This window comes from Lampetra fluviatilis, chromosome 15 (assembly GCF_964198595.1).
Source record: "Lampetra fluviatilis chromosome 15, kcLamFluv1.1, whole genome shotgun sequence".
NCBI lineage: Eukaryota > Metazoa > Chordata > Hyperoartia > Petromyzontiformes > Petromyzontidae > Lampetra > Lampetra fluviatilis.
In genome coordinates, this window is record NC_136289.1 from 14,561,674 (window position 1) to 14,589,002 (window position 27,329).

Here is a 27,329-nt window from a genome sequence, read left to right on the forward strand (position 1 = left end):
TTCCCGAACTGTCCCGGGACAGGTGGACATCCCAAGCATATCCCACCGGGTCAAACCACCAAAGTGGTGCCAATTGTGTTGACCCCCCGGAGGGAGAGATGATGGGCGAGTCACTCGAGAAGTCTGGAGATGGTTGATGGAGTGGTGGTGGGGCGGAAGTTTTCGGGGCGATCGGAGTGACGGATGTTTTTAGTAGCGCACTCACTCAAAATTTCAGCGACTGAGGGACGGGAACGGACTGGAAGGAGGCAAAGGACGAGGTGAGGATACATGACGGCGAGTCCTCGTTCAACAAGCGGTGTCCACGCGATTTCGCATTTTCGCTATGGGGCCGTCCATAAATGACGTCACGCACCTAAGGGGGGTGGGGTCAGACATTTGTGACGATGTGTGACGAGGGGGGGGGGGTTGAGAAATGTGACGTCACATCAAAATGCGCAACTTTAAATGAATATAGACAACACGTTCTACTTAATTGAATAGACTTTTAATCAATGTTTTCTCCTATAACATCAGAGTGCAGCGCTACATTATATACGCACTACAATTACAATAGTTTAAAGCGATTTGAAGCATGTTTTATTTTGGGGGGGGGGCAGAGGTATGTGACGTCATATTTGAGGGGGGGGGGTCTGACTTTTTGTGACGCCGTGTGACTAGGGTGGGGGGTCAAAAATCCTCCAAAATCGCGTGACGTAATTTATGGACGCCCCTATAACGTGGTTCTTCCATTCAGGAACATTTGCCGCACAATACGGAACGTGCTCCGTTATAACGCGGTTTGTGAGCGGCTGACGATTAAGTACTTTCTGGAGCAGCGCGGCTGAGCGGTGCGATACAATCCGCGTTCCCTCAGTTACTTGTCCCGCCGTCTCGCCGTGTGTGCGTCGTAGTTGTCGTAGATCGCATCGCGCCAAACTTCACCGCTACATTATTTTTGGGGAATTTTTTTCGCTTAAAGCGTTTTTCGCTGAACGCGGCACTTTTCAGGAACGCATCTACCGCGTTAAACGAGGACTTACTCTATTGCGAATTCCTCAGCGCAATTCGTGAGAGCGCGGGCTGCCAGGAGATCCAGGGGAGCGGGATTATTGTATTATTATTGTTATTGTATCGGGGAGTTGATGGTTGCGCTGGGGACCTCTCGTGGTTGCGAGAGGTGAGAGGGAGGAGAGAGAAGCTTGGGGCGTTGAGCCACGAGGGCGACACGCAGGCAAGTGGCGCCAGCCTCACCCTGGGACAGGAATAAAAGGCGCGCGGTTGTGGTGGAATCCCCCCCTACCCCCGAGAGACGTCATCATGCGCCAGTGTGTACAATGTCGGTACTGTGGGTGGGGAGCGGTGGCGCGGTGGTTAGCACGCTGTGCTTCGAACTCGGCAAACCGAGGTCCATTCCGCTCACGGCCATCACCGGTGACGATTATCTGAACCGGTCCTGGGCCTCCCGTAGGTCAACTCAGCCTCAAATGACGACCTCGTGCAGAGTGTGCCACTCACCCCCTCCTGTGCTGTATCGGCCCAGATAAGTGCTCGCATAGTAGCACTTGCCCCGTAAGCCTGTGTAGCCTGTACGGGTAGTCTTTGTCTTTTGCACGTCACTGTGCAGGCGCGCGCGCTCCGGCCAGTCACGCACGCCCGACGCGTTACGTCACCACGCCACAAAAAAAACACGTCACTCCCCTTTCCCCCTCCCCCCCATTTCCCCCCCTTTCCCCCCCTCCCCCCCCTTTCCCCCTTTCCCCCCTCCCCCCCTTTCCCCCCCTCCCCCCCCCTTTCCCCCCTTTCCCCCTCCCCCTCACGTCCGCTCTCCCCTCCCCTCCACCACGCTTCATCCAACACCCGGCACCCGGCACAAAGCGATAGACAGAGCGAGAGAGAGAGAAGAGAGCAGGCAGACGAAAGAGACCCGGGGAGAGAGCAGGGGAGAGATCTGAACGTAGAGATAGAAGCGAGGAGACACGCAGGGAGAAACAGAGAGGGAGACGAGCAGAGAGAGAGAGAGACACGCGGGGAGAGACGCGCAGAGAGAGAGAGACACGCGGGGAGAGACGCGCAGAGAGAGAGACCCGCGGAGTGACCGAGAGAGGCGGGGAGCGAGACACGCGGGGAGAGACGCGCAGAGAGAGAGAGAGACCCGCGGAGTGACCGCGAGAGGCGGGGAGCGAGGGAGAGACGGTGGAAGAGACGGAGAGACGGGGCCGGGGAGTCGGGAGAGTCGGAGGAGTCGCGCCGCGGAGCGAGGCTCTGCGGAGTCCGCGGAGCAGGGTGAGTGACGAGGAGGAGGAGAGACGTGGTGATGGTGATGATAGTGTTGATGGTGATGATGGTAATGATGGTGATGGTGATGAGTTTGTGTTGATGATGAATGGCGGTGATTGAGGACCCCTGTGCACGTGGCGCAGTGGTCGCGGATGAGGTTCAGAGCTGGGAGTGAGACACGGAGACACTGGCACGCTACGCGGATGCAGAGACACGGGGACGCGAGGAGAGACACGGAGACACTGGCATGCTACGCGGATACAGAGACACGGGGACGCGAGGAGAGACACGGATACGCTGGCACGCTACGCGGATACAAGGGGAGGCGAGGGAGACACGAAGAACTAGGGACACGCAGACACTAAGATAGAGAGATACAGCGACACATAGACACGGAGAGACGGACAGAGACACACTGGGACGCAGACGCATGGGGACACGGGCACAGAGAGACACAGCGAGACACTGAGACACACGGACACTGAGACACAGAGACACACTGAGACACAGTGACACAGTGAGACACAGATACACACTGAGACATAGAGACACACTGAGACACAGTGAGAGACAGAGACACACTGAGACACAGTGAGACACAGAAACACAAACACAGTGAGACACAGAGAGACACACAGAGACAGTGAGACACAGTGAGACACAGTGACACACACAGAGACACACTGAGACACAGAGACACACAGACACAGAGACACACAGAGACACAGTGACACAGTGACACTGAGACACTGAGACACAGAGATACAGAGAGACACAGTGACACAGTGAGACACACTGAGACACAGAAACACACTGAGACACAGAGACACAGTGAGACACAGAGACACAGTGAGACACAGTGAGACACAGAGACACACTGAGAGACAGAGACACACTGAGACACACTGAGACTCAGAGACACACTGAGAGACAGAGACACACTGAGACACACTGAGACACACTGAGACTCAGAGACACACTGAGACACACAAAGACGCACAAAGACACACAGAGACACACAGAGACACAAAGACACACAGAGACACAGTGAGACACAGTGAGACACACAAAGACACACAGAGACACACAGAGACACACAAAGACACACAGAGACACAGTGAGATACTGTGAGACACAGAAACACACTGAGACACTGTGAGACACACAGAGACACAGAGAGACACGGCAACGGGGCCATGGGTAGACAGAGGCACGGCACACGTCTCTGGCTGGACGGACTCGGCGTGCCGCCACCGGCTGATGCAGCCGGGTGAGTCACGCGGTGCCCGGCAGTGGTTCTGGCTCGAGGCGTCAGTCCGAGCCGCGGCCCGGCACGATGCGGTATTCAGCCAAGCGCTGTGATTTGAAAGACCGCGGTGGAGATGAACGCATACACAAAGGCACGCGTACATGCACAGTTACACACGTGTACATGTATAGTGCACATACACAGGACACACATAATACATGTAAACGTACATACAAAGGCAAAGATACCCCGTATAGCCTAAACAGACTGTTGGGGCATGTGCTGTTAGCGAGCACCTGTTTCGGTCGGGACGGTGTGACCAGCACCGCTAGCGATCGCCAGCGTGATGTTTACACATTGAACCAACACCACACTGGTATTCGTTTAAGGCTGAGTTGACCTAGGGGAGGCGCATAACCGTCACCCGTGGTTGAGACTTGAGTCGAGGTTGATGGGTTCGTGGCGCAATGCGCTCACCACTGCGCCATGGATTCTCATTACCCACATACAAAGACGAAGATCCCCCGTGTAGCCTTGAACAGACTGTTGGGGCAAGTGCTGTTAGCGAGCCCCTATGATGGGCGGCACGGCACACGCTGGGGTGTGTATTCAAGGCTACGCCCAGCCGTCTTTGTCTCCCCGACGTGCGGTGTGTCAACGTCAGTTTGAGGTTGAGCCGACCTAGGGGAAGCCCAGGACCGCTTCAACTATTCGTCAGTGTTGTTGGTCGCGAGCGGGAATTGTTCTCGGTTCACCGGGTTCATAGCGCAGTGCTGCAGCGCGAACCACTGCGCCACGGCTTGAACCCATTGCCACCAACATCGCCCTTGTTCCAGATCAGTGCTTGCGATGCAACAGCGCGGCTCTGCGATCGCCTCCGAATCCAAAGGACAGCGGTTCGATCCCGGAGCCATCTGCCCGCAACCCCCACCCCATGCTCCCCCCGACTGAGACAGAGAGCAGTTTAATTTGCATGAGTGGTGTCAAGTTTCCGGGAGTCTGGCACCGGAGAGCGTCAGGGCTCAGTGGCTGGCTTTGTGGGATGATTGCGGACACACTCCCACTGGCCATGTTAATGTGGAATTTCCACCATTGGCTCAGGCATCACCTCCCTCTGGATGTACGAGCCCCTCTCGGTGAGCCTGAGTCTGGCACCGTGAGCCTCGGTAATTCAGCCCGGCGGATTTACGCAACGTCGTCTCCAGACGCGGCACTCAGCCGCTTGGCATGTTTCTTTTATCGGGAAAGACACACGGTCATGGGTCTCTATGCAAAACTTCGGGTCTCTGTGCGAGTCTGCGCCTCTGTGTGACTCTAAGGGTCTGGGTCTCTGCGCGAGCCTATGCATCAGGATACAATGTTGTGTATTTTGCATGGAGTTGAGCAGGGGCATGGGGTCTGTGGGTCCAATTGTGAGTCTGTGGGTCTCTATGCGAGACTGTGGGTCTCTGTGTGAGTCTATGGGTCTCTGTGTGATACTGTGGGTCTCTGTGTGAGTCTATGGGTCTCTTTATGAGTCTGGACCTCTGTGAGTAGAGTCTGCTTCAGGTTCCGATCAGACGCGGACCACGTGCACAACAAAACAAACAAAGTTCCCCGTACAGCCCTAACAGACCGTTGGGGCAAATGCACCCACACACACCCACGTGGGTGGCCACCCCTCTTCTCTCCCTCTCTCCCTGAGCTCTCATCGCTTTCTCTCTCTCTCTGTCCACTCTCCCCCCCCTCTCTCTCCCCATCTGTCATACCCTCCCCCCACGCTTCCAACTCGCTCCTCCACCCAATCCCATCTCCACCTCCCCCCCATCATCGCTTTGCCATGCCTTCCCCGCGTGACACCCCGCTCTGCCATCACGGAGCTCCGCGCTGTCGCCAGCAGTGCGATATCGTCCCACGTGACTCCCGTCGCTCATTGGTGATGGGGACATCGCGATCACCAACTCGCGGGGCTCACAGCTCCGACCTTTGCCTCTGAGCCTTGCCCCTAGCCCCTGACCCTAACCATTGACCCTAGCCCCGAACCCTAGCCCCTGACCCTAGCCCCTGACCCTAGCCCCTGACCCTTGACCCTAGCCCTTGACCCTAGTCCCTAACCCTAGCCCCTAACCCTAGCACCTGACCATTGACCCTAGCCCTTGAACCTTGACCCTAGCCCCTGACCCTAGCCTCTGACCCTTGACCCTAGCCCCCTAACCCTAGCCCCTAGCCTCTGACCCTTGACCCTAGCCCCTAACCCTAGCCCCTGACCCGAGCGAGTCGTCACCATAACCCGAGCTCGCCGTTGCCCTCACGCGAGCCCTGACCGTGCCCCTAACTAGAATGGTGGTCCGAGCCCCCTGACCTCTCCAAAATAATTACCACGAACCGGAGAGTAGAGCCCGAACCCAAATCTAACCCTGACCCTAACGCCACCGCGAGACCTAACTCAGTCTTAACACTGACCCGAGCTCTTTCCCTAACTCGAGTGTTAAATGCCGACCCAACCCCTAGCCATAAGCCAATCCCTTAAACCGAATGCTAGCCCTAACCTTAGCCCCATCTCTATCCCTACCACAACACTCGTTCGAACCACAAACCTAGCCTGAACCTTAGCCCTACCCCGCACCTCCGATTACCACGGTTGGCTACGTATGGTGCGAAAGAGGTTCAACATACATACAGCCAGATCTAGACCAAACTTTATTCCATAAACTTCTACCCTTGCCCTAACCGACTCTACCCGTAGTCACAACCTAGACATATGCCTCGCACGAGACCCAACGCGAGACCTATCCCTCGCCATAACCCCAGACCCTCAGCATCACTCTACCCCGAACCTTGACTCGGACCGTTCAATATGCGTCAGGCTGAGCGGTGGCGTGCGGCAGCAGCCAGGACGTCCCAAGGAGAGATGGAACCACGCGAATTGGATTTGCCCCCTTTGTTTACCACCCCGCGTCGTGTCGAGTCCACGCAGCGTGGCCTGGGGGGAGGTCCCCGTTGAGCAACGGAGATGGCATCTGAGTGGTGTCGCAAACCCGCGCTCCCATAGCGCTCGCTCCTCCATCGCGGGATATCGCCACCATCGCTGTCGTCATCGCTGTCAACGCATCCGTAAACAAGCCCTGCCCCCGCTGCCCTTATCTACCCCCGCTGCCCTTATCTGGCCGTGCTGCCCACGTAGGTCGGATGTCAGGCGAGGGTCGTGAGGATGCGGACGAAGCCGAGCCACCTTTACCTCTACCTGCCCGCGGTGTCGTGTCTACTCGTGGTACGTATCGCCACCACCACCACCACCACCACAACCACCACAACAACCACAACCTCGAGTTCAGCATTGGTGTGGTGCTGCAGGGCTCACTGCGCTGTTTCCGACAAAGGCCAGACCGTCCTCTCGTGCAGGGTGTCTCTTCCTCCAGGGCAGTGGTCCCATCAGATGAAGCATGTCCCTTGGACACACTCTCGGAATCTTACTGTTCAGCCGCCACGTGTGCGCTCCATTCACCCGCAGTAAGGCATCAGTGAGTGATGTCGACAGGAGCGGTAACTACATTGGTAGCGAGAGAAGAGTGACACGGGGGCGATTGACCGCCGGTGAGCGAGTGAGTGGGGTGAGCCGTGGCCCCCGGGCTGGTGGCTGATTAATGAGATCCCCTGCACCCCCCCCCCCCCTAAGGTGATGGGGCTGCCCCCGGCACTGCCCCTCCCTGCCCCTTGTGCCAAGCACGAGTACCGGGACCCCCATGGGACCTGCGCCCCCTGCCCACGCTGCCCCCCCGGGCAGGAGCTTGACCAGGTGAGTGGCAGTACAGAAAGTGGGTTTTGCTAACCCATCTGTGTGACCCTCTGAGCGCTGTCACCTTGCGTAACAATAACGAAGTTGTAACGATATTTCATTGTTAATCGGTGCCGTTCGTTCAACTTGCGGCCGATCAGAACCCCGCGGTAGAATCCGTGACGCGGCGCAGATGGGCGCTCGGGATGGCAGCCGCAGCCGGCGCTAGCAAAATGTCCCAAGCTGTGTGGTCCTGTATTGGGACGTTTGGTCAACTCCACCAATGAGTGTCTTTGTGTGCGTGGCTGGGGGGTAATTCTGGCTCTGGGGTTTCCTACCACTCGAAGTGGAAGTCGCGTCACTCTCACAAACGAGGATCCGTCCCCGTCTCTCGAGTTCTCACCTGGTCTACAACAAAATCAACTTGGCATCTGAACTCGCTCTCACGCCATCCAACTCTATTACTTACCCGCTCACCCACCGTCTTACTCGCCCCATTGATTCACCCACTCACTCGTTCTCCCACACACTCATTCACTCACTCACTGTTGACAATGAGACCCCATCCTGGTCCCTTGCATCTTCACCCAATTCATCAAAACAAACGAGAACCTTGGACAATGCTTATTTTAAAATAATATAAGGAATTGGCCGAACATCCAAATGTAGCAGGACCCTCTTGCCAAAAGAGTCTTGGGACTCGGTGATGCTCTTCTGGGTTAACGAGCACGTGACATCGTCAGTGGTACGGCACACGCATGGCCAATAAAACGCATTCCACATGCGACGGAGGATGTCGGGTGTGGAGATGGAACGATCAAATTAGCTTGCGTGCACTTTCCAGATGGATCGCGATGTCGCAGGACCCTGAAAGATGGCAACATTTTGGGGGGGGGGGGGGGGGGGTGGTTGGGGATGGGACTTCATCCAGCAGCAGATACATCGTAGCTGCTGTTGCTGATGATGGGGATGAGCCAGACCAAGCCAGCCATGGCGTGGCATGGGCAGGTGTCATGTGGATCCTCCTGCCGATGTCACATACCGGGTGGCACCACTGCTGGATCGTTACAGACATCACCATAAAACGATCATTCACAATCGTGCCCCCATTAGACCTGTTCTCTGTGGTGTTTCGCAGGGATCTGTGCTAGGCGCTTAACCTTTTAGCTTCTACATGGCACCATTGGGTATTCTGCTCCGACACCTTGGCTTATCCTACCATTGCTTTGCAGATGATACTCAGATTCATATCCAGTTAGGACCGGACTATGCAACGGCTTCTGCGCTATCTGCATCACTAACAGCAGTGAATTCATACTTGCGCGAACACCTTTAGCGACTCAATGCCGACAAGACTGAAGCCATATTCATCGACTCCCCTTTGCATCTTTCTAAAATTTGTTGGCCTCGTTTGTTGATTGATGGTCACTTTGTCAGTCCCAAAGAAAACCTTGGAGTTCAGTTTGACCAGTCAATGTCCATTGAGGCACATCTATCTAAGGTGGTTAAAATGTCCTTTTTACACCTAAGAAATATCGCCAGAATGCATCGCTTCCTGTCACCTGCTGACTTGGAGAGACAGGTCCATGCTTTTGTGTTGTCCCGACTCGACTACTGCAACGCCTCACTGTTTGGGGATTCCGAGCAAAGTCGTGGGCAGACTCCAGCTTGTTCAGAATGCAGCTGCGAGAGTGCGTGCACCGCGTACACCCTGAACGTGAGCACATTACGCCGGTACTCTTATCTCTTCATTGGCTGCCAGTCAAATTTCGAGTGAATTTTAGGATACTGCTATGAACCTATAAGGCTTTAAAAGGGCTCACCCCACATTACTTGCAGGAACTAACACATTTATATCTTCCATCAAGGTGCTTAAGATATTCTGATCTCCAACTGCTCAGCACTCCCAGGTCGAGGTTGTGCTCTTTTCGTGATGGGGCTTTTGTAGCGTGGGACCCATAAGCTGTGGAACGCCTCGTCACTTGAATTCGGGGAATCACAGTCGGTAGATCGATTGAAGTCTGCTTTGAAACCCCATCGCTTTCAAGTGGCCTTCCCTCTCTCTCGCTTGGTCGGTTGCTCCTGGTTCTGTGTTTGCTTCCTGCTCTTCATGCATTGCGCATGGGGATCCTAGGATGGAATGCCGCATTAAGAATTTGAATTATTATTTATCCGTGGTGAAGTATGCTCAATCAGCCTCCACGACCCATACGGGGTGGCAGGGGGGGAGGACCTCATCCAGCAGTGGAGTGACAATATAGACGCGTGCGCATTTACTCGTGGGGAAACCTCTCGCAGAGTCTCAAGACTCGAAGGCCGAACGAACCCTGTGAGCCCATCCTTATTGATGGCTTCCACACTCACGGACATGCTGCCCTCTGCCCCTTGCCCCCGCCACGGCTGCCCCTCGTTGCCCGTGTAGGAGTGCGGCGCGGGACGTGGAGGACTGGCCCTCGGTTGCCGGCCATGCCCCCAGGGCACTTTCTCAGCGGCGGGCACGGCACCGTGCGTGCCCCACGCGGCCTGCACGGGACGTCTCTCGCGGAGCGAGCGCAAGCGCGGGTCCGCGGCGGCCGACAGCGAGTGCGGCCCGTGCCTACCCGGGTACGCGCGCGTGTGTGTTTGTGCGTGCACCTAGCCTGGCACCAGGCACTGGTCGTTACGCTACTGACTGTGGTGCATATCTTACCTGGCCGGGGATACACGTGTGCGTGTCTGCGTGTCTGCGCCACCAACACGAGTGACGATTATATGAATCGTTCCTGAGCCTTCACTAGGTCGACTCAGCCTCAAATGAGTACCTGGCGTTTTGTGTAAACATCGCCCCTGGGGAGACAAAGGCGTACAGACGTGGTGCTCGCCACTCGCCCGCTCATGTGCCGTGTCGGCCTTCATAGGCGCTCGCTTACAGCACTTGCCTCAATAGCCTGTTAAGGCTCCACGGGAGGTCTTAGTCTTGGTTGAGTGCCGTGTGCGTTCAAGCTGAAGTCGCTGTGCCCGTGCACGTCTCGTGGCTAGGAGCTGGGCTCATCCACGTGGAATGAGCGTCATCAGTGACGCCTCCACACAGCCCAGACGTGTCACGTGTGCACGATTATCACGGTGTCTGGGTCGGGGTGAGGGTGGAGTCGGGGTGAGGGTGGAGTCTGGGTGAGGGTGGAGTCGGGGTGAGGGTAGGGTCAGGGCGAGAACGTGGCCACGTGAGGAGGGAAATGGCCCCTTTTGAGTCCCACGTGTAAGCGATGTTACTCGCCACGGGAACAGAACCACGGGGTTCTGTTCTGGTGCGCGTTTCGCAAATACGGACGAGGAGGCATCATCACGACAGCGATGAGTCACCACAATTGTCTGGCTCATCGACCACCGCGATGTAAAGTCACAGTTGTTGCTCCACATCAGCCGTGCGAAGCAGAATTTTTTTCTATTAAAGCGTCGAGTAGCGCGCACGTGGCACGGAGCGTGAGGCTGGCGCCCAGTTCATGGGGCCTGAGAGTTCAGCTGATGACCCCTCCCCCCCCAATTCACGTGGTGCAGGTTCTTCAGTCCTGGGGAGGCAGGAGACGCGAGCCCCCCAGTCCCGTGCTCGCCCTGCAGCGCCGCCCCCGCCGGAACGGCCGCGTGTGACGGTCAGTCCCGTGACCCCTGAACCCCCCCCCCTCCGCACCACCCCGCACCCCAGCAAAGATCCCCCGTGTAGCCCACACGAGGCTGTTGGGGCAAGTGTTGTTGGCGAGCACCGATGAAAATCGGCACGGCACACGAATGGGTGGTGTGGCCAGTACTGTACCACACCCGGTCGCCTTTGTCTCCCCAGTGCCGATGTTTACATACCGCACCAGCTACTTGAGGCTGAGTCGACTTCACGGTGGCTCAGGACAGGTTCTAATATCACTTACGTGCAACTCAAGTTAGCCCTGGCCGAGAATGGAACTTGTTTGGCCGGGCTCGTAGTGCAGTGCGCTAACTGTGGCGCCACCGCTCCCCACAATTCTATCTCACACACGGACGTGTGTGTTGGTGCGGGGAGGGGAGCGCAGCTGTGAATGTGGAGGGGGGAGGGAGGGGCAGGGGGAGAGGGCGATGCCCTCTGCTGCCCTGGGGGATTTAAGGTTTAGTGGGGAGAGGGGAGGGGGCAGGGGGTGGAGGTGGGGGGAGGGGAGGAGATGGGGTGGGAGGAGGTGGGGAAGGGGAGGAGGTGGGGGGAGGAGGTATGGGACCACACGGGAAGTGGGGGTGGGAACTGTCGAGTACAGGGAGTGTGAGTCTGTTGGTGCGTGGTATAGCCTGTGTGAATGGTGAGTAGGTGGTGAGTGTGTGGGGCTGTGGTTGAGTGGTGAGTGTGGTCATGTGTGTACTGTACTGCATACACTGTTTGAATGGTCAGTGTGGTGTGTACGTGGTGTGAGTGGGTGAGTGAGTTTGACTGCTGAGTGTGAATAGATGCCTATACGGTGTGAGCGGTAGTGTGGTGAGTGTACAGGTGAGTGTGGTGAGTGTGGGGATGTGTGTCTGGAGCTGATATCGCTGCCCGTGGTTTGTGGCTGAACGTGTCACGTGTTGGCAGCCAGAAGCCGTTCGTCCCACACACACACACAAGTGCCTATTGGCTACTACTGAGTTTGAATTCTTGGGTTCAATCCCAGATTGCACCCAACCAGTGAGCAGTCGCTTCCGACACAGCCCGGCTGTGTGGACCAAGTCGTCGTGGAACGTGCAAGCTAAGCAGGTTGAAGCCTGTATGGTCGCTCGTCTGCTTCGACCACAGTGCATAACAGGTGCTATAGGCTGCTGCGGGGCTACGGCTGTGGTCAGCAGAGGGTAGTGCGCTACTTCTGTGCCCTTGACCAGCATGGTGAAGTATGGTGAACAGAGTCGTCAGAGAAGTCACAGACCCTGAGCCGGCCCCACTCAGAGCCTGGGTTCGAATCCAGGTGTCAGCCACTGCCCGTGGGTAAGCCGCCTTGTCAAGCAGAGTGAGCTGATGGTCTCAGTCCTGTGAGGAGTGGCTACCATGGAGGGGCACGGACACGCGTAGAGAGAGACCCGTGGGCTCGCATGGAGACGGCACGCACGTTCCATACAGATCCTCCTCAGACTTGCATAGACACGCGCAGTGACCCACGGACACGTGTAGGGACACATGGACACGTGTAGGGACACATGGACACGTGTCTACCGAGCTGTGGTGGAGCCGGGTTCTCGAGCGTTGCGTCTTGATGGTCTCAGCCCTGACAAGAAACCCCCCACCATATCATCGTTTCGTTCTGCACTTACATTTCCACGGAAACTCATCTCCGAGGCCTCGAAATATCGCCTTGATTCGTGTCACACAACGACCATTAAAGTGTCGTGAAACGTGGGGAGGGGGGGGGAGCTGCTCCCGTGCTGTGCGGAACGCGGGCGACTTAAAGGAAAAATCCCAGAGGCAGTTCTAGGATATCCGCTTACACGGCCCTTCTCAAACACGTGTTGCAGTGTTGCGTTGCCCTGTGACATGTGACACGGAGTGATACAATTGTGGACGGAGATTAAATATCTTTAAACAATCATAATGATGATCATCATAATCATCATTCCGAGTGAGTCGTCACCTCGTGGAGTTGAGGACACTGGGGGATGCGTCTGTCGTGCGGGCTGTGGCCGTTCTGCGTGCGTGTTTACATGTCCACACGTGTGCGTGTATTGTCCACAAGGCCTCGGTGGAAAGTTGATGTGGTCATCCAAGGTCTCACAAAATTAAGCCAAAAATAAGAAAACGTATCTCTCTGCCTCAGCTGGAGACTCCCGTGAATCACGTGGCTTCTGCGTGGCCACCCCCACTCTAAACCCCTCCCATCTCCCCCCGCCCCGCCCCCTGTGAAAACAGACGCTGCTCATTTTTGCAGCAGCAGCAGCGCCGAGACCCTGACGCAGCCTCTTCCCTCCCCCTCTCCTCGTCTCTCCTGACCCTTGGCTCCAGTTTCTCCGCTCCTTCCCCGTCCCTTCCCCTCTCCCCTCCCATTCTTGTCCTCCTCTCTTCCCTCTCCCCAGTTTGATTCCCCCTCATGGTCAAGATCGGTGGCGAATCTCTGAACAGGTCCAGGGCCTCCTCCGAGGTCGAGACAGCCTTAAATGAGCACCTCGTGCGATGGGCAAACATCGGCCGGCAAGAAGACAAAAACGCGACCGGGAATGGTGCTGTCCACACCACCGCCTCGTGCGCTGTCCCAACCTTCATAGGTGCTCGCGAACAGCACTTGCCCCAAACGCCTGTTGAAGGCTATGCGGGGGATCTTTGTCTTTGTTGTGCCCCGCGTGTGTTTGTTTACCCCGTGCGTGTGTCTGTGTGTTTACGGGCCACACGGACGTCCTGTGCCCACCCCCCCCCCCGAGCTGGTTCCATCTGCACGGCGCTCGCCTCGTCGTTTCCACATGACCGCTCCCCCCCCCAGGTCCCTTCTCAATCAAACCCTCTCCGCCCCAAACTCGCTCAGTCCGGCCCGACTTTGTCAACTCCCTCCTCCTCGTCCTCCTGCTCCTCAGATTCAAGTTGACGCGAGCGCGGTAGTTACCAGGTCCAAGGCCACGCAGGGCCCACGCGTGGACAAGGGGCTCCGGCTTCGTGACACAAACATACGGGCGAAGCAAATATATCAGCTCGAATTCGAATCTGAACAAACATCACAACGTCCGCTTCCCTTGTCCCTCACCTCGCTACATCGCCATTTCTCTTGCCCGGATCTCCCCCGTCTCGCTACGTATCGATCCCCCGTCTATACATCTCTTGCCATCTCACGGAGAGTTTATTCACCGAATGGGGAGGGGACCACAAACAATATCTCTGGGCCAAGCAACTCCACCCGCTCCCTCCCACCTCCCTGCCCCGACCGGTGACCACGTTCATTGTGAGTGGGGGGGGGCTCTGCCAAGTTGGGGAAAGGGGGAGGGCGGCCGTGCCGCTTGTGAACGAGACGAGCCGCGACCTTCAACGTTTTGCTGCGTTCCACAAAAACACACACACACACATTGTCATCGCATCGTGCCCACGACACACAGTGTGTGTGCCTGTGCGGTCGCGATGGAGGATGAGTCGAGATCCATCGTGGGGGAGGTGGATGAAGGGACGCGGCAGGGTGCCGGGGCAAGTGCCGTGAGCGAGCACCTATTGAGGTCGGAGATTTCGCAAATAAACCCGCACCCACTCGCGCGGTGCGGGGACATCCTCATCCAGCAGTGGATTGGGATTGACAAATAGCCGCACACGCTGATTATAATGATGACCGAAGATTCATGATGATGATAGACTAATTGATAATGCTAATGATGATGGCTCATGATGATAGTGGTTTTGGGCTCCTCGGATGTATGCACGTTGCACTTCTTTCGCACAGTACGTAGCCAATCGGAGGTGCGGGGATAATGTTGACGATGAGTTCCTAAAACGACGACGACGACGATGATGATGGCTCGCTAAGTCAGGTGAACAGGCAGAGTCAAGCCGCCCGCTCCGAGTCCGCGCCGCTCAATAATTCACACCCCCCCTGCCCGCCCCTCCCCGTCGTGCCAGGCGAATGCGTCACGAGCAGAGCACAACCACCTCGAGAACGCCCCCTTATCACACAGCCATCATCGTCGTCGTGGTCGCTTCATCATCTCATCGTCACCTCGTCATCACGCCGCCGTCACATCACCTTCATAATTACATCATCACCACCATCGTGACTTCATCGTCACATCATCATCATCATCAGTTAGTCAGGCTTCAGGATGTTTAATACGTCGTGGTCGTCATCATCATCAAGACCACCGCAATCATAATCATCCATCGCACATCCACTGCTGCATGAAGGCCAACTGCCCCTCCCCCCTCCACCTCCTTCCCTCCCCACCACCAAGGTCCTGCGATGTCTCATTCCACATCCTGGACACAATATACGGCACCTCCAAATGCCGCAAGCGTAGGAACTGGAATGTGACAATGATTCACTCGTCAATCAAAAGAAGCATCACGTCGCGTACACATGTAAGCCCGGTCTCTCCGCATGAACTAAATAATAGTCTTTCTTACGCAAACCATCAGCCCCACGGCCTTCTGGGAGTGCGCACTTTCAGCTGCGTTGATTCAGCACAGGCAAAAGTGTGGACCGGCCTCGACACCCAGTGTCCCATCAGCAGAGTCAGGCAACGCTTAAAGCAGTGCCGGTGAGCCGCCGAGCGTGCGAGAACTCCGCGTGCCAAACCCAGCGCAGGGTGCGGTGCTGGGCGCCGTGCAGGGTGCGGTGCTGGGCGCCGTGCAGGGTGCGGTGCTGGGCGCCGTGCAGGGTGCGGTGCAATGTGCCGGCTGCTGGGAGCTGCGTCATCACTTAATGCCATCGACGTGCCCGCGACGGCCTGAATGGGGCTTGCTGCTGCTGCTGCTGTCAGCGCGAACGTCCGCGGATTGGTCATCGTCATCATTATTAGGAGTACGAGTATTGTTGTCGCCACTGTTGTTGTTCTTGTGGCCACTGTTGTTGTTTTTGTTGCTATTATTTCCTCGTCGGCTCCGGCTGTCGTGCGAGCGCTCAGCACGAGGGTCGTGGCGCGCCCCACGGGGAGCGCCGCCGCTTGACACGCACGGGAGATGAGGGGCGGGGCGGGGGGTAATTACTACCCTGAGAGCCACGTGGCGTGAGCCGGAGTTAATTGCGGTCCACAGAGAGAAAGGGCTTCACCCACACACAATGGGGACTGTGACACGCACAGGTGCTGGGGGAAGTACAGCTCGTGACAGGGTGTCCCGTGGGCCAGAGGGATCAGGAAGGCCAAGAGGTGTTGATGGAGAACCACAGCTGCCATTTCACATCGAGTTGGTTGACCCAGACGACTGCGTCAGGAGGAGTAGTGGAGTGGTGCATTGCTGAGATGCTGAACCGGCACTGCTGAGATACTGAGATCGAATCTGGGTTCTGAGATCGAATCTGGGTTCCAGCCTCTGCCTGCCATTCAACGGGGTTCTCACGTGCGAGTTTATGGTATTTTTATGGTTTGTTGCACTGCCCTCATCCGACTGCCTTGCCCTGCCCTTCCCTGCCACGCAGGAGGGACCACGACATCACCAACAATAATCACTGCCCCGTCGACAGAGACGGTCGCACGGACGGGGACTCGCGGGGGGATGCCGCCAGGGCTCCAAGACGACCCCGAGGAAGCACCACGCGGGGCCAGTGGGGAACGGCAACAGCAGACCCATGGCGATCATCATCATCATCAGCAGCAGCAGCAGCAGCAAGAGGAAGACGACACGAGCGGCGGGTCAGCCAGCACAGCGGGCACCGAATCCCCGGCCCCACGGGCCCCGGGCTCCGACGTCCGCGCGGCCACGGCGACCCCGCGGGCCTTCCCGACGTCGGAGAGCGCCGCGGTGGTGGAGGGGAGCCCGCGACCCCTGCCCGACTTCGGCTTCTTCGTGCTGGTGCCGGTGTTTGGGCTCACGGGGCTGCTCGGGGTCCTCGTCTGCCACACGCTCAAGGCGCGCCGGGCCCGCGGCGCCACGGAGAGCGTCGGCGGCGGAGGAGGGGGAGGGGGCGGAGGGGGCTCGGGGCTCGCGGGCGCCGACTGCAAGGAAGGTGAGAGGCCCCCGCGTGGGGGAGAGCGCAGTGGGGGCCGCCACCACGGAGGAACTAGCCGAGCTTCTGGAGAGACTCGTCCTCGGCACGGGAATGTGCAATGTAATGCAGTGAAGATGAGTGGGTGGGGGCGGGGGAGGGGAGTATGTGTTGTGTGGGAAGGGCAGCGATGGGGACCGGCGGGAGAGGGGGGTTGGTGGGTGGGTGGGGGGGCCCCGTTCTGTGGACAGCTGTGGGAGGGCAGTGGGAACTTTGGGGGTTCTTTGAGCAAAGGTTCAAAGGAACTAAACGCTGAGCGGCTGGCAACAAACAGCACTCTCAGAGGTGGAGTAAATATGTGTTCACACGTTCATTGAAGTGTAGTAGGTGAGTGCGTGAGTGCATCCGGCACACTCCGTGATGACGAACGTGTCGAATTGTTCAATTGGCACCACTGCAACGCAGCAGCAGAAGCAGCAACACCGCTTAATTACTGATCAACATCTATTCGGAATACAGGAACGATCAATAGTTATACATTTTGCGAGGTCTCAAGAAGTGGGGGGGGAGGTGGCGGATGATAGACCCCCCCCCCCGCAGCCCCCCCCTACCCCCCACCACCTTTAATGAAATCCGCCGCTGCGCGTCGCGAGGGGACACGATTCCGCTCCGGGTGTTTGAGACGACCGGACCCTGACCCCGCAGCTTCCTTCCTGCCCACGCAGCATCGCGCGGCATCCACAGCCTCCCCACGTGGGCGGCCCTCGCGCGTCCGCTTTGTGTGCAGTCACAGAAAGAGGGACGCTGCTGATCGGCCGACGTAGGAACAACAGCAGCAGCATCAGCCATAGAGATTCCTCTGGGTTCGATTCCCGGCGAGGGTGAACACACATGGACCGGTCATGCTGCGCCTCCTCTACGTCGAATGCACCTTAAACGAGTGCCTGGTGCGCTGTGTATCCAACTTGAGCACGAGGGAGACAAAGGGGGTCGGGCGAGGCCCTGGCCACTCCGCCCCCTCGTACGACTGACTTTCTGGTCATCACAGGCGCTGCTCGCTCGCAGCACTTGCCCCAACAGTCTGTGAAGGCTACACGGGGGAACTGCTGGTGGGATGTGGGATGTCAGCGGATTTATCAAAGTTCTTTGTTGGCTCAAAGACCCCGAATGGGATGAGGCCACTGGGGGTCCCTCTCCACCAAGGCGACCTTCCCAGTGGCTCTGCTCGCATCGCTCATCACTCGTGTGTCGCGCGACCCCTCGCGGTCACAATGTGTAACACACCTTGGAGTGGTTCACGCCCCGCACGTAAAATACGGTACTAATTTTGATCTGACCTAGGGGAGGCCCAAAACATGTCCAGATGCTACAAAGACTGTAGCGGTAAGCGCTGTTGGCCAGCACCTATGATGCAGGCTGCCACAGATCATGAGGGGCTGGTGGCTATCACCTCTCCTGGGTTGCACCTTGATCATGTTGGTTCTGCTGCTGCTATTGATGATGAGATTGATGCTGCTGATGGTGTTGCGGCTGCTGCTGCTGCTGATAATAATCATATGATGATGCCACTGTTGCTGCTGATACTGACGATCAGTAGCGTAACGAGCTTGGGGGCAGGGGGTGCCTTGGCCCTCCCTGGTGGCCAAAGCTACTAGTTGGGCCCCCCTTGATAACCACCATGAGATTTGTTTACAACAACAGTGTAAGAGAACAACAACAGCAACAACAGTGTAAGAGAACAACAACAACAGTGTAAGAGAACAACAACAACACTTATGTAACGATGTGATGAGGCAAGAGCAGCCGTGATACATCACAGCGCGACGGTGCGAGACGAATCAAACATTGGGGCCCCACCCGCCCGATTGCTGCACCCCCTGAGCTGATGACGTCGTTACTACGTCATGGTTGATGTCGTTACTACGTCACTGCTGATGTCGTTACTACGCTACTGCTGATGTCGTTACTATGCCACGGTTGATGTCGTTACTATGTCACTGCTGATGTCGTTACTACGTCACTGATGTCGTTACTATGTCACTGATGATGTCGTTACTACGCTACTGCTGATGTCGTTACTACGTCACTGCTGATGTCGTTACTACGTCACGGTTGATGTCGTTACTACGCTACTGCTGATGTCGTTACTACGTCACTGATGATGTCGTTACTACATCACGGTTGATGTCGTTACTACACTACTGCTGATGTCGTTACTATGTCACGGTTGATGTCGTTACTACGTCACTGATGATGTCGTTACTACGTCACGGCTGATGTCGTTACTACGTCACTGATGATGTCGTTACTACGTCACGGTTGATGTCGTTACTACGTCACTGATGATGTCGTTACTACGTCACGGCTGATGTCGTTACTACGCTACTGCTGATGATGCTGACACTGATGGTGCTGATGATGCTTTCCCAGGTGCGAGCTTGCTGCTGCCGACTGCCCAGTACTACGCGGGTAACGAGGACACGATTGGGCAGCTGGTGAAATACTTTCTGCACAAGAACGGTGAGAGACGGAGTTCGAACGCAGCGACGTGGTGTGTGCATTTGTTTGACACATCCCATCAGCTCACGCTGCCTCCTGGAAGTGCACTTTTGTCTCGGCAGCATCGGTTTAATACGAGCAAACTCTCCGCACCGGCGTTGACGTTCGGTGTCTCATAAGCAAGCCCGACTCTGCTGATGCGACACCGCGTGGCGAGAGTCTAGCTGGCATTGGCCAAACCTGGCATTGGCCAGTGGTGAACTTCAGCTGCTAACGACGCATTGCACCTTCACAACATTGCGACCGTCGACTGCAAAACAAACTTGGCAGGACCCTCTTGAAAAATAGTCTTGAGACTCGGCGAGGCTTTCCTGGGTGAACAATCGCAATAATAAAGAACACGTTAAGTCACGTGTCAGTACAGCAGGGGCTGGCACGGATTAATATTAACAATTTGTATTGCATTGCTATGATTGTACAGTATTGTTAGAATTGTTATTATTTAGATTATTATTGTTACTGTTATTGTTTAGGAAACGTGGAGGCTCTGCAAGCCTTGGCCATGGAATGTGGGCGACTGGAGACTACGGACAGCATGGCGAGCGGGTAGGGACCTGCAACTGTCAATCATCTCACATTCACCTGTCAATCATCTCACATTCACCTGTCAATCATCTCACCCACGTGTCTCTCTCGTCTCACCCACGTGTCTCTCTCGTCTCACCCACGTGTCTCCCTCGTCTCACGCGTGCGTGTTGCACCCCACTAAATTGATTGTGCGCACGCACTCACACACTAATCGTCGAAGCCGTGACTTTGTCCTGGCAAACCCACCTCTCTGTGCGCCGCTTGTTAAGCGATAAACGTCTCCGCGCCCTGATTGATCGACACAGCCACCGCATCGTTAACCCGTTGTTAGAACCTCCACCTGGTTATTTGATTGGCTAATAACATCGTGCCCCCCCCCCCCCAACCACGCAGCTTCTGCTCACCGGCCGAGACTCCGCAGCACTGCCAGCTGTCCCCCCTGCACTCTCCCCCTCCGCATCACCACCAGCAGCAGCAGCAGCAGCAGGCGCCCCCCCCGGGCTGGCTGCACGCGCACACGGTGCACGCCTCGCACTCGCGCTGCGCCTGCACGCGCTGCCGCCACGCGCTCTGGGCACAGCTGCCCTGGACCCCCTGCCCCCCGATGGGCGCGAGGACGACGCCCAGCCGCCAGGGGCGCCCTGCGGACGCCGCGAGTCAGGCCATCGGCAGGTGGGGACGGGGACGGGGGACGGGGGTGGGGGGGTTCGGGGGGACGGGGGGTGGTGGGCGGGGGGGTCGCGGCAGAGAAAGAGTGAGGGGAATGGGGGGACGGAGGGAGGTGGGGGGGCAGGAGGGGGGAAGGGGGGCAGGAGGGGGGAGGGGGGGGCAGGAGGGGGGGCAGGAGGGGGGGGCAGGAGGGAGAGGGGGGGCAGGAGGGGGGAGAGGGGGAGCAGGAGGGGGGAGGGGGGGCTCCGTGTGTAGGGACTTGTTCAGGTATCATTTGCCAGGAGCCGAATCGAACTCAGGTGGTGGGGTTTTTAGTGTAGTGTATGCGATGACGTGTAATACTAGGGGTCGTGTGTTTGAATATACAGAGAGTGTGCGTGTCATTGTATGGGGTAGTATGTCTGCTGCTGCGTTATCAGAGCATGTGTGTGTGTGGCTAATCAATGTGATTGAGGCCGCTTCAAGTGTCTGTGCGGTCCTGTATAATTGTGTGTGCGAGTGGGGAGCGGCAGTGTAGTGGTCAGCGCACTGCTCTACGGCCAACGACAGTGACGGATATCTGAACCGGTTCTGAGCCTCCCCTAGGTCGGCTTGGCCTCAAATGAGTATCTGGTGTGATGTGTAATCAACATCAGCTGTGCCGGCCTCGATAGCGGCTTGCCAACAGCACTCGCCCCAACAGCGCGTTCACTTTGACTGGTGAATCTTTGTGTGCGTAGCGTGTGTGTGTGTTGCAGTGTGTGGTGCAGTGTGACTGCGTGTTTGCACGTAGACAGTGTGCATGCCACGCGCTCACCACTCCACGCTGCCCCCGCTCCCGCCGCAGGTTCCGCGTGAGCCAGATCCCCGAGCAGAGGGAGTGGGGGAGCGCGGCCGAGGAGAAGAAACTCCTGGAGATGAGCGACAGCGACGGGGACGACTCGGCGAGCGGCCACATGGCTCTCGACAATCCCGGGGGGCCCGGGGCCCCCCAATCCCACCACCCGCTCCCCCGGGCGCAGACCGACACTAAGCTTTGTTTGTTAGCGTGAGTTGTGGGGGGCTAGAGCCCCCCCCCTCCCCCAACCAACCACAACCCACGCAACTCAGCTAACTATAACAACAGCCAATTCCTAGCCGCATGAAGTATTATCGTGTTGCAGGAGGGAATCGCTGCTGCTACTGCGTCCGTCGCTACACCAGCCTCCCCCCCACTGCCCTAGTATAAGAGTGGGCGAGCGTGTGCGTTAGACCTCTTGTTCATCCGCATCGGCTTTAATAACAGAGGGCACATTTCAGACTCGGGGACGAGTGGTTGGCGGTGCCCCCGCGGTTGAGCCGGCTCCTGCGGTGCGCCGAGTCGATGGCCCACGGCCGCACAGCAGCGAGCGTGAGTCTGTGCGCGAGCGAGCGAGTGGGAGCGTGGGAGCGTGAGAGCGTGGGAGCGTGAGAGCGTGAGAGCGTGAGAGCGTGAGAGCGTGAGAGCGTGAGAGCGTGAGAGCGTGAGAGCGTGCTCGGTGGTTGGCGCACTGCGCAATGAACCCCGGCGGCCCGAGTTCAATTCCCACTCGCGGCCAATAATGGTGGCAGATATTTTTTAACCTGAGTAACCTGGTGCAGTGTGTAAACCTTAGTACTGGGGAGACAAAGACGGCCGGGTGTGGTGCTGGCCACCCACTCGACCTCGTGTGCAGTGTCGGACTTGATAGGTGCTGGCTAACAGCGTTTGCCCCCAACGGTCTGTTAAAGGCTATACGGGGGATCTTGATTTTTGCGTGAGTGTACGAGTGTGTGCGCGTGTGTGCGAGTGAGCGTGGGCTGCAGGACAGACAGGATTTCACGGGGATACTTTTCCCGAAAAGCCACCGCGTGAACATTCGGAGCACACTTCTCCAGCTCTGAGAAATTCGCATTTCAGTTTGGGTCTCCGTGCGATGGTCACTGGCGCCACTGTCGTCAGTGACAGGGGGGCACCGCCGCCGAGTTTGTGGATCAGAGGCAGCCGAACGGGCCTCGGAAGCGGTTCCGTGATATCACCTACCACGGGCCGCTCTCCGACCGTCACACAGCTCACAGCTAGAGGTCCAAATGAACATTTCTCTCTTCGCGATGGCGCTCGGCACAATGAAGCTACCCATTGCTTTAAGCTGCGGTTGTGGTCGGCCGCATCAGACAGCTGAAGTGAAAATATTGATTTGGTGGGGAACTCACTCCAGAAAGTTGGGGTTGATCTTCCCTTGAGTTGTCTTTGTGCAGCTGACCACCACACGCAGAGAGGGGCAGCCGATGCAGATGGACTCTCCTTGGTCCACAAATCGTGGAGCCATCCCGAGGGAGCGATCCTCCTCCGCCCCCCACTTAAGCTGACTGGTTTACACGCACGCAGGGCTTAATCTCATGGAATACAGCCAGGGCCCCCCAACTCCCGGATCCCACCCCGCCAACCCAACCCCCCCCCCCGCCCCCCCTCGACAATTAATATCTTCTGAACTTCAGCCCTGGACAGCTCCGACTGAGATTAATCTCTCTGCATGTGAATCTAGTGTAGGTAAGACAGCCTGATGCGTAGTATTTATAAACTAGCATTATTCCTCCTACTACAATGTTTATTTAATAGTTTTATTATCACTATGGCTGTGTGTTGATGTTATATTTATTGCCGTCTTGGCCGCTCGTGACGTTCCTGGTTGGTTGGAGCCACTTCCCCGCCCCGGGTTCTGGCGTGAGCATGGCCAGTGGGCGACTCAATCCACCCCCTCTGGCGGTACACGACTCACGTCCACACGACTCACGTCCACACGGGGTGGGGGGTGGGCGACGAAACTCAGGAACCGTGGCCAATTGAGGACCATTCACAGGCGGGCCCTTTGTTAATCCACTGCTGGATGGCCATCCTTCACCGCATTGGACAGCAGCGGTGCGTGTTTTGGGTTAAGGTTGGAGAAGCGGAGCGCAAGACAGCGTCAGATCTCACCTGTTCGCCACTCGTCAATGTTGGCCGCGGTCCGGAGTCGAACCCGTGCTGCGGCTGGATGCGAAGTGCAGTGTGCTAACCGCCGCGCCACTGCTCTCGGCGTATACAATTTGGTTATTGAATATACGAGCGGATTTGTGCTGCGGAGATCAATGCAGACGCGTTGGGGGGGAGATCATTCGAGCGCCCTGGGCGCAACGGGTCGAGCGAGACTCCAAAGCAAAGCGGTGCCACTTCAGCAGCGCCACTTCAGCGCCGCCATCACCGTCAGCCGTGATCCACTGCTAGACGAGTGCCTCGCCAAGCAAGTCGCTCGTCGTCCGAGGAACTGCCACAATCGACGGCACAGATGCAAACGTTTCCCGAGTTGTATCCGCACCCGGCACCAGAAGGTGGGCCATGACGTTCAATCAACGCCGAGCTGTGCTGTGGTGGCGCTTTGGATGGCAAGGGTTGGTGGATCACACGGAGATTTGTGAAGCTACCATACTACGCTGGGCTGCGAGATTGTTGACCACAAGGTGGCAGCCACACCACGTGGGTTCATGAACCCATCTGTGTGGAGTGTTTTGGCTGTCGCATAGTCGCTACGCGCGTGGGCGGGCAGTCTCCGGGTTCTCTCCGTTTCATCTCCCACACTGAGAACTCAAACTCTCGTCAATAACCGAATGGCCAAACATCCCGACAAAGCAGGACCCTCTTGAAAACAACAGAGTCACGGGACTCTCGTGGGTAAATAAAGGGCATTATAGTTCAGGAGATATAACACAAACATGTTTTGGTTTTGACTGGGCACAATACCGATCCGCAAAGCGACGAAAATTGTTGGGTGGCTGGCAGTGCCGGCCCGAGCCTCTTGGGGGCCCTAAGCAGAATTTGATTTGGGGGCCCCCCTCCCACCACGCAGACTCATCTGTGCTAGAAGATTACTCGCTCTTTTTTCTCCTCCTCGGTCCTTTTCTTTTTTCTTTTTTCGGCACCAGAGGGATACGTCCTTTTTTGTGACATGGCTTAGGCGTATTTATTATCGTGACGTACAATTGCGCGCACCTGCCCGCGCCCGCGCCCGCGCCCACGCGAATTGTCAATGAGCCGTGACATCCGTGAGCCGTGACAAAGCAGCAGTTGTCGACAGAATTTTCTTGTCTTGAATCATTTATTCATTCATTCATTAATTCATTTATATCACTTGTTTAAGTTATTTAATTGTAAAAAAAAACGATTCGGGGGCCCCCTGGTGGCCAGGGGGCCCCAAGCAGCCGCTTAGTTCGCTTATGCCTCGGGCCGGCCCTGGTGGCTGGTGTGAAGGGGAGTCGAGGCGGGGCGGGGGGCTCACTAACTCCTGCCCCCCACCCCCACTCTCCTCTCCATCATCTCCCGGCTCCCTGCCCCCCTCCCGTAATTTGATTTCCCCGTCGGCTTCAGTGCCTGCTTGACCTTTCATCTCGGCGGTGCAGCGGAATGTCGAGACATCCATCTCGGCATAAGAGGAGGTCACGCGCGCGCTCCTGGGCACACAGGGACGGCGCGGGGACTCGTCTCTCCCGATAGCTGATCAACGGAAATGTCAACCGTGTGTCCGGACAGGATGCAGAGAATACTGCGAATGTAAGAGGAGCAGTATGATGAAGAGGTGGGGGCGGGGGAGCGGTGTGATATTGTTATCTAGGTGATGGGGGTCATGCCCCTCCCTCCTCCCTTCATCCCTTACACCCCCCACCCCCCATTGCTTCATTCGTACTGCACTTAGATGGAGTCGCTAGAATTTAATTGCCTCAATCTCCATCTATTTATTTATGCGCATGGGGTTCTGTGTATGCATGTGCCCATGCTTAAGTCTGTATGTGTCTGTCTATGTGTGTCTATGTGTGTCTGTCTTTTTGGTCTGTGTGTGTGTGTGTCGGTGTGCGTGTGTGTCAACCAACGTGTGTGTGTGTAACAGTCGGAGGATGTACCGATGTGTGTGTGTGTGAGTGTATCAATGTACGACTATAGTACTTTAAGAATCCACTGCTGGTTGAAGGCCTCCCCACGCCATGTTGGTCACATGGGTTGTGTGATCATACCTCACCACGCTGGGAGATGCGGGTTGGTGAAGCGGGGAGCGGAGCGGGGCACCACCGGTTCGGATTATGACTCGCCACTCATGTCAGCCGTGGTCGGGATTCGAACTCAGGTGGCCGGATTAGTAATGCAGCGCGCCAAGTGTGTGTGCCTCTTTACCGATGTAATGGTGTGTTGACCTGCATACGTTGTTAGTACCTGTCTGTAAGTATTATATCTGCGTGCTGACACCTATTGTGCACCAATGTGTGTGTATGTACCCCTGTGCTGGGTCACGTAGCCCGCATAACCCAGCCACCGCATGCCCAAGCAGCTTAAGTTTGGCCGCATAGAGGGGGCTAAACGGGCTGGAGCAGAGATTGAGTGATGCGGTACGGGAGGATGTGGAGCTGAGTGGACTTGTCGATGACTGGTACCAGCGGTGTCAATATCGGCCTCGATGGACGAGGCTCGTGAAGGACGCTACTGGTCAGTTGGAGGCAGTCGCCCTCCAGCAACAACGGAGGGCGGAGGAGCGACGCTCACAACAACGAGCGGAGCGCCATGCGGCTAAAATATAGCAAGTTGGCACAGTAGGGGTAAAGCTGGTGCAATCTACCAGTCATCTCAGACAGCCAACCTATGGCACCTGGGTCTGTCCCGAGACGACCTGCCAGCGAGCCTTCGACACTTCACGTGTCCTCTAAGGGGCACCTAGCCTGGCACAAGCGCCGCGGTGACGTCACTGTCACTAAGTGGCGAATGACTCGGGTATTGGTACTGGTGTTTGTGTGCATCTAGTAATGCAGTGCGCGCGCCAAGTCTGTGTCTATTCCCATGTTGATGTCTGTATGCACCCATGTCTGTATGCACCCATGTCTGTATGCACCCATGTCTGTATGCACCCATGTCTGTATGCACCCATGTCTGTATGTACCCATGTCTGTATGTACCCATGTCTGTATGCACCCATGTCTGTATGCACCCATGTCTGTATGCACCCATGTCTCTCTGCGTGTACGTACAGCCGCGCGTGTGTGCGCGTGTATGTCACGTGTGTATAGCAATACGTATAGCGAAACTGTTACTTGAAAATGTTACGTCACCCCCCCCCTTCCCCCGCGCAGGGGGGCTAAAGGGGGGCGGGACCCCCTAATTTAAACCCGTGGAGTGGAGAGTGAGCGGACAGGCGGTGTGAGATCGCTGAAGTGCAGAGTAATAAATACAGTTCTGTGTTTCTCTTTCGAGCCTCCCGTGTCCTGTCTCTCTGGAGCGCGAGTACACGCGCGTCCGCACACCACGACTGCCCGACTGCCCACATTCACAAGATTATCACGATTATCAGACGCTCCGTAAAGGAAGCCGCACCCTCCCCCACCACCCCAGAGTTGCTATACAAAGTAAACATTTGACTAATTTGGTATCATTCGCAACGCACGGACACCCCATATTATCAGACGCTCCCCCGATCACATGAACAAGTGCATCTTATAATCCGGAAAGTAAAGTAACCCTTCACCCCTAACCTTTAACGTAACTAACTCTAGACCAAGGGTCAGCAACCAAAACAGCAAGAAAAATTGTATTTGTAATTCTGTAGAACAACCATGAATATTTCAAGAGCCGTAATGCGTTGTGAATGTGAGCCGGTCCTGAATAGAAACACCATCACGTGACAGTCTTCAAGAGCCGCAAGCTGCCGACCCCTGACCGAGACCCACCTCGACTCGAACCCTGAACCTCGAAACA

The 27,329-nt window shown here is 56.7% G+C and overlaps 1 protein-coding gene across 1 annotated transcript; it reads left to right on the forward strand.

Moving 5' to 3' along the window:
- The first annotated feature begins 1,816 nt into the window (after positions 1-1,816).
- LOC144936323 (tumor necrosis factor receptor superfamily member 19L-like) lies at positions 1,817-26,827 on the forward strand. The gene is made up of 10 exons (XM_078863420.1): positions 1,817-2,265; positions 6,672-6,758; positions 7,164-7,283; positions 9,685-9,866; positions 10,797-10,888; positions 16,322-16,849; positions 19,259-19,348; positions 19,861-19,933; positions 20,309-20,587; positions 21,411-26,827. Exons 2-10 carry the CDS (start codon positions 6,699-6,701, stop codon positions 21,613-21,615), a joined length of 1,629 nt encoding a protein of 542 aa, XP_078719546.1. The 5' UTR covers positions 1,817-2,265; positions 6,672-6,698; the 3' UTR covers positions 21,616-26,827.
- Positions 26,828-27,329: the final 502 nt, after the last annotated feature.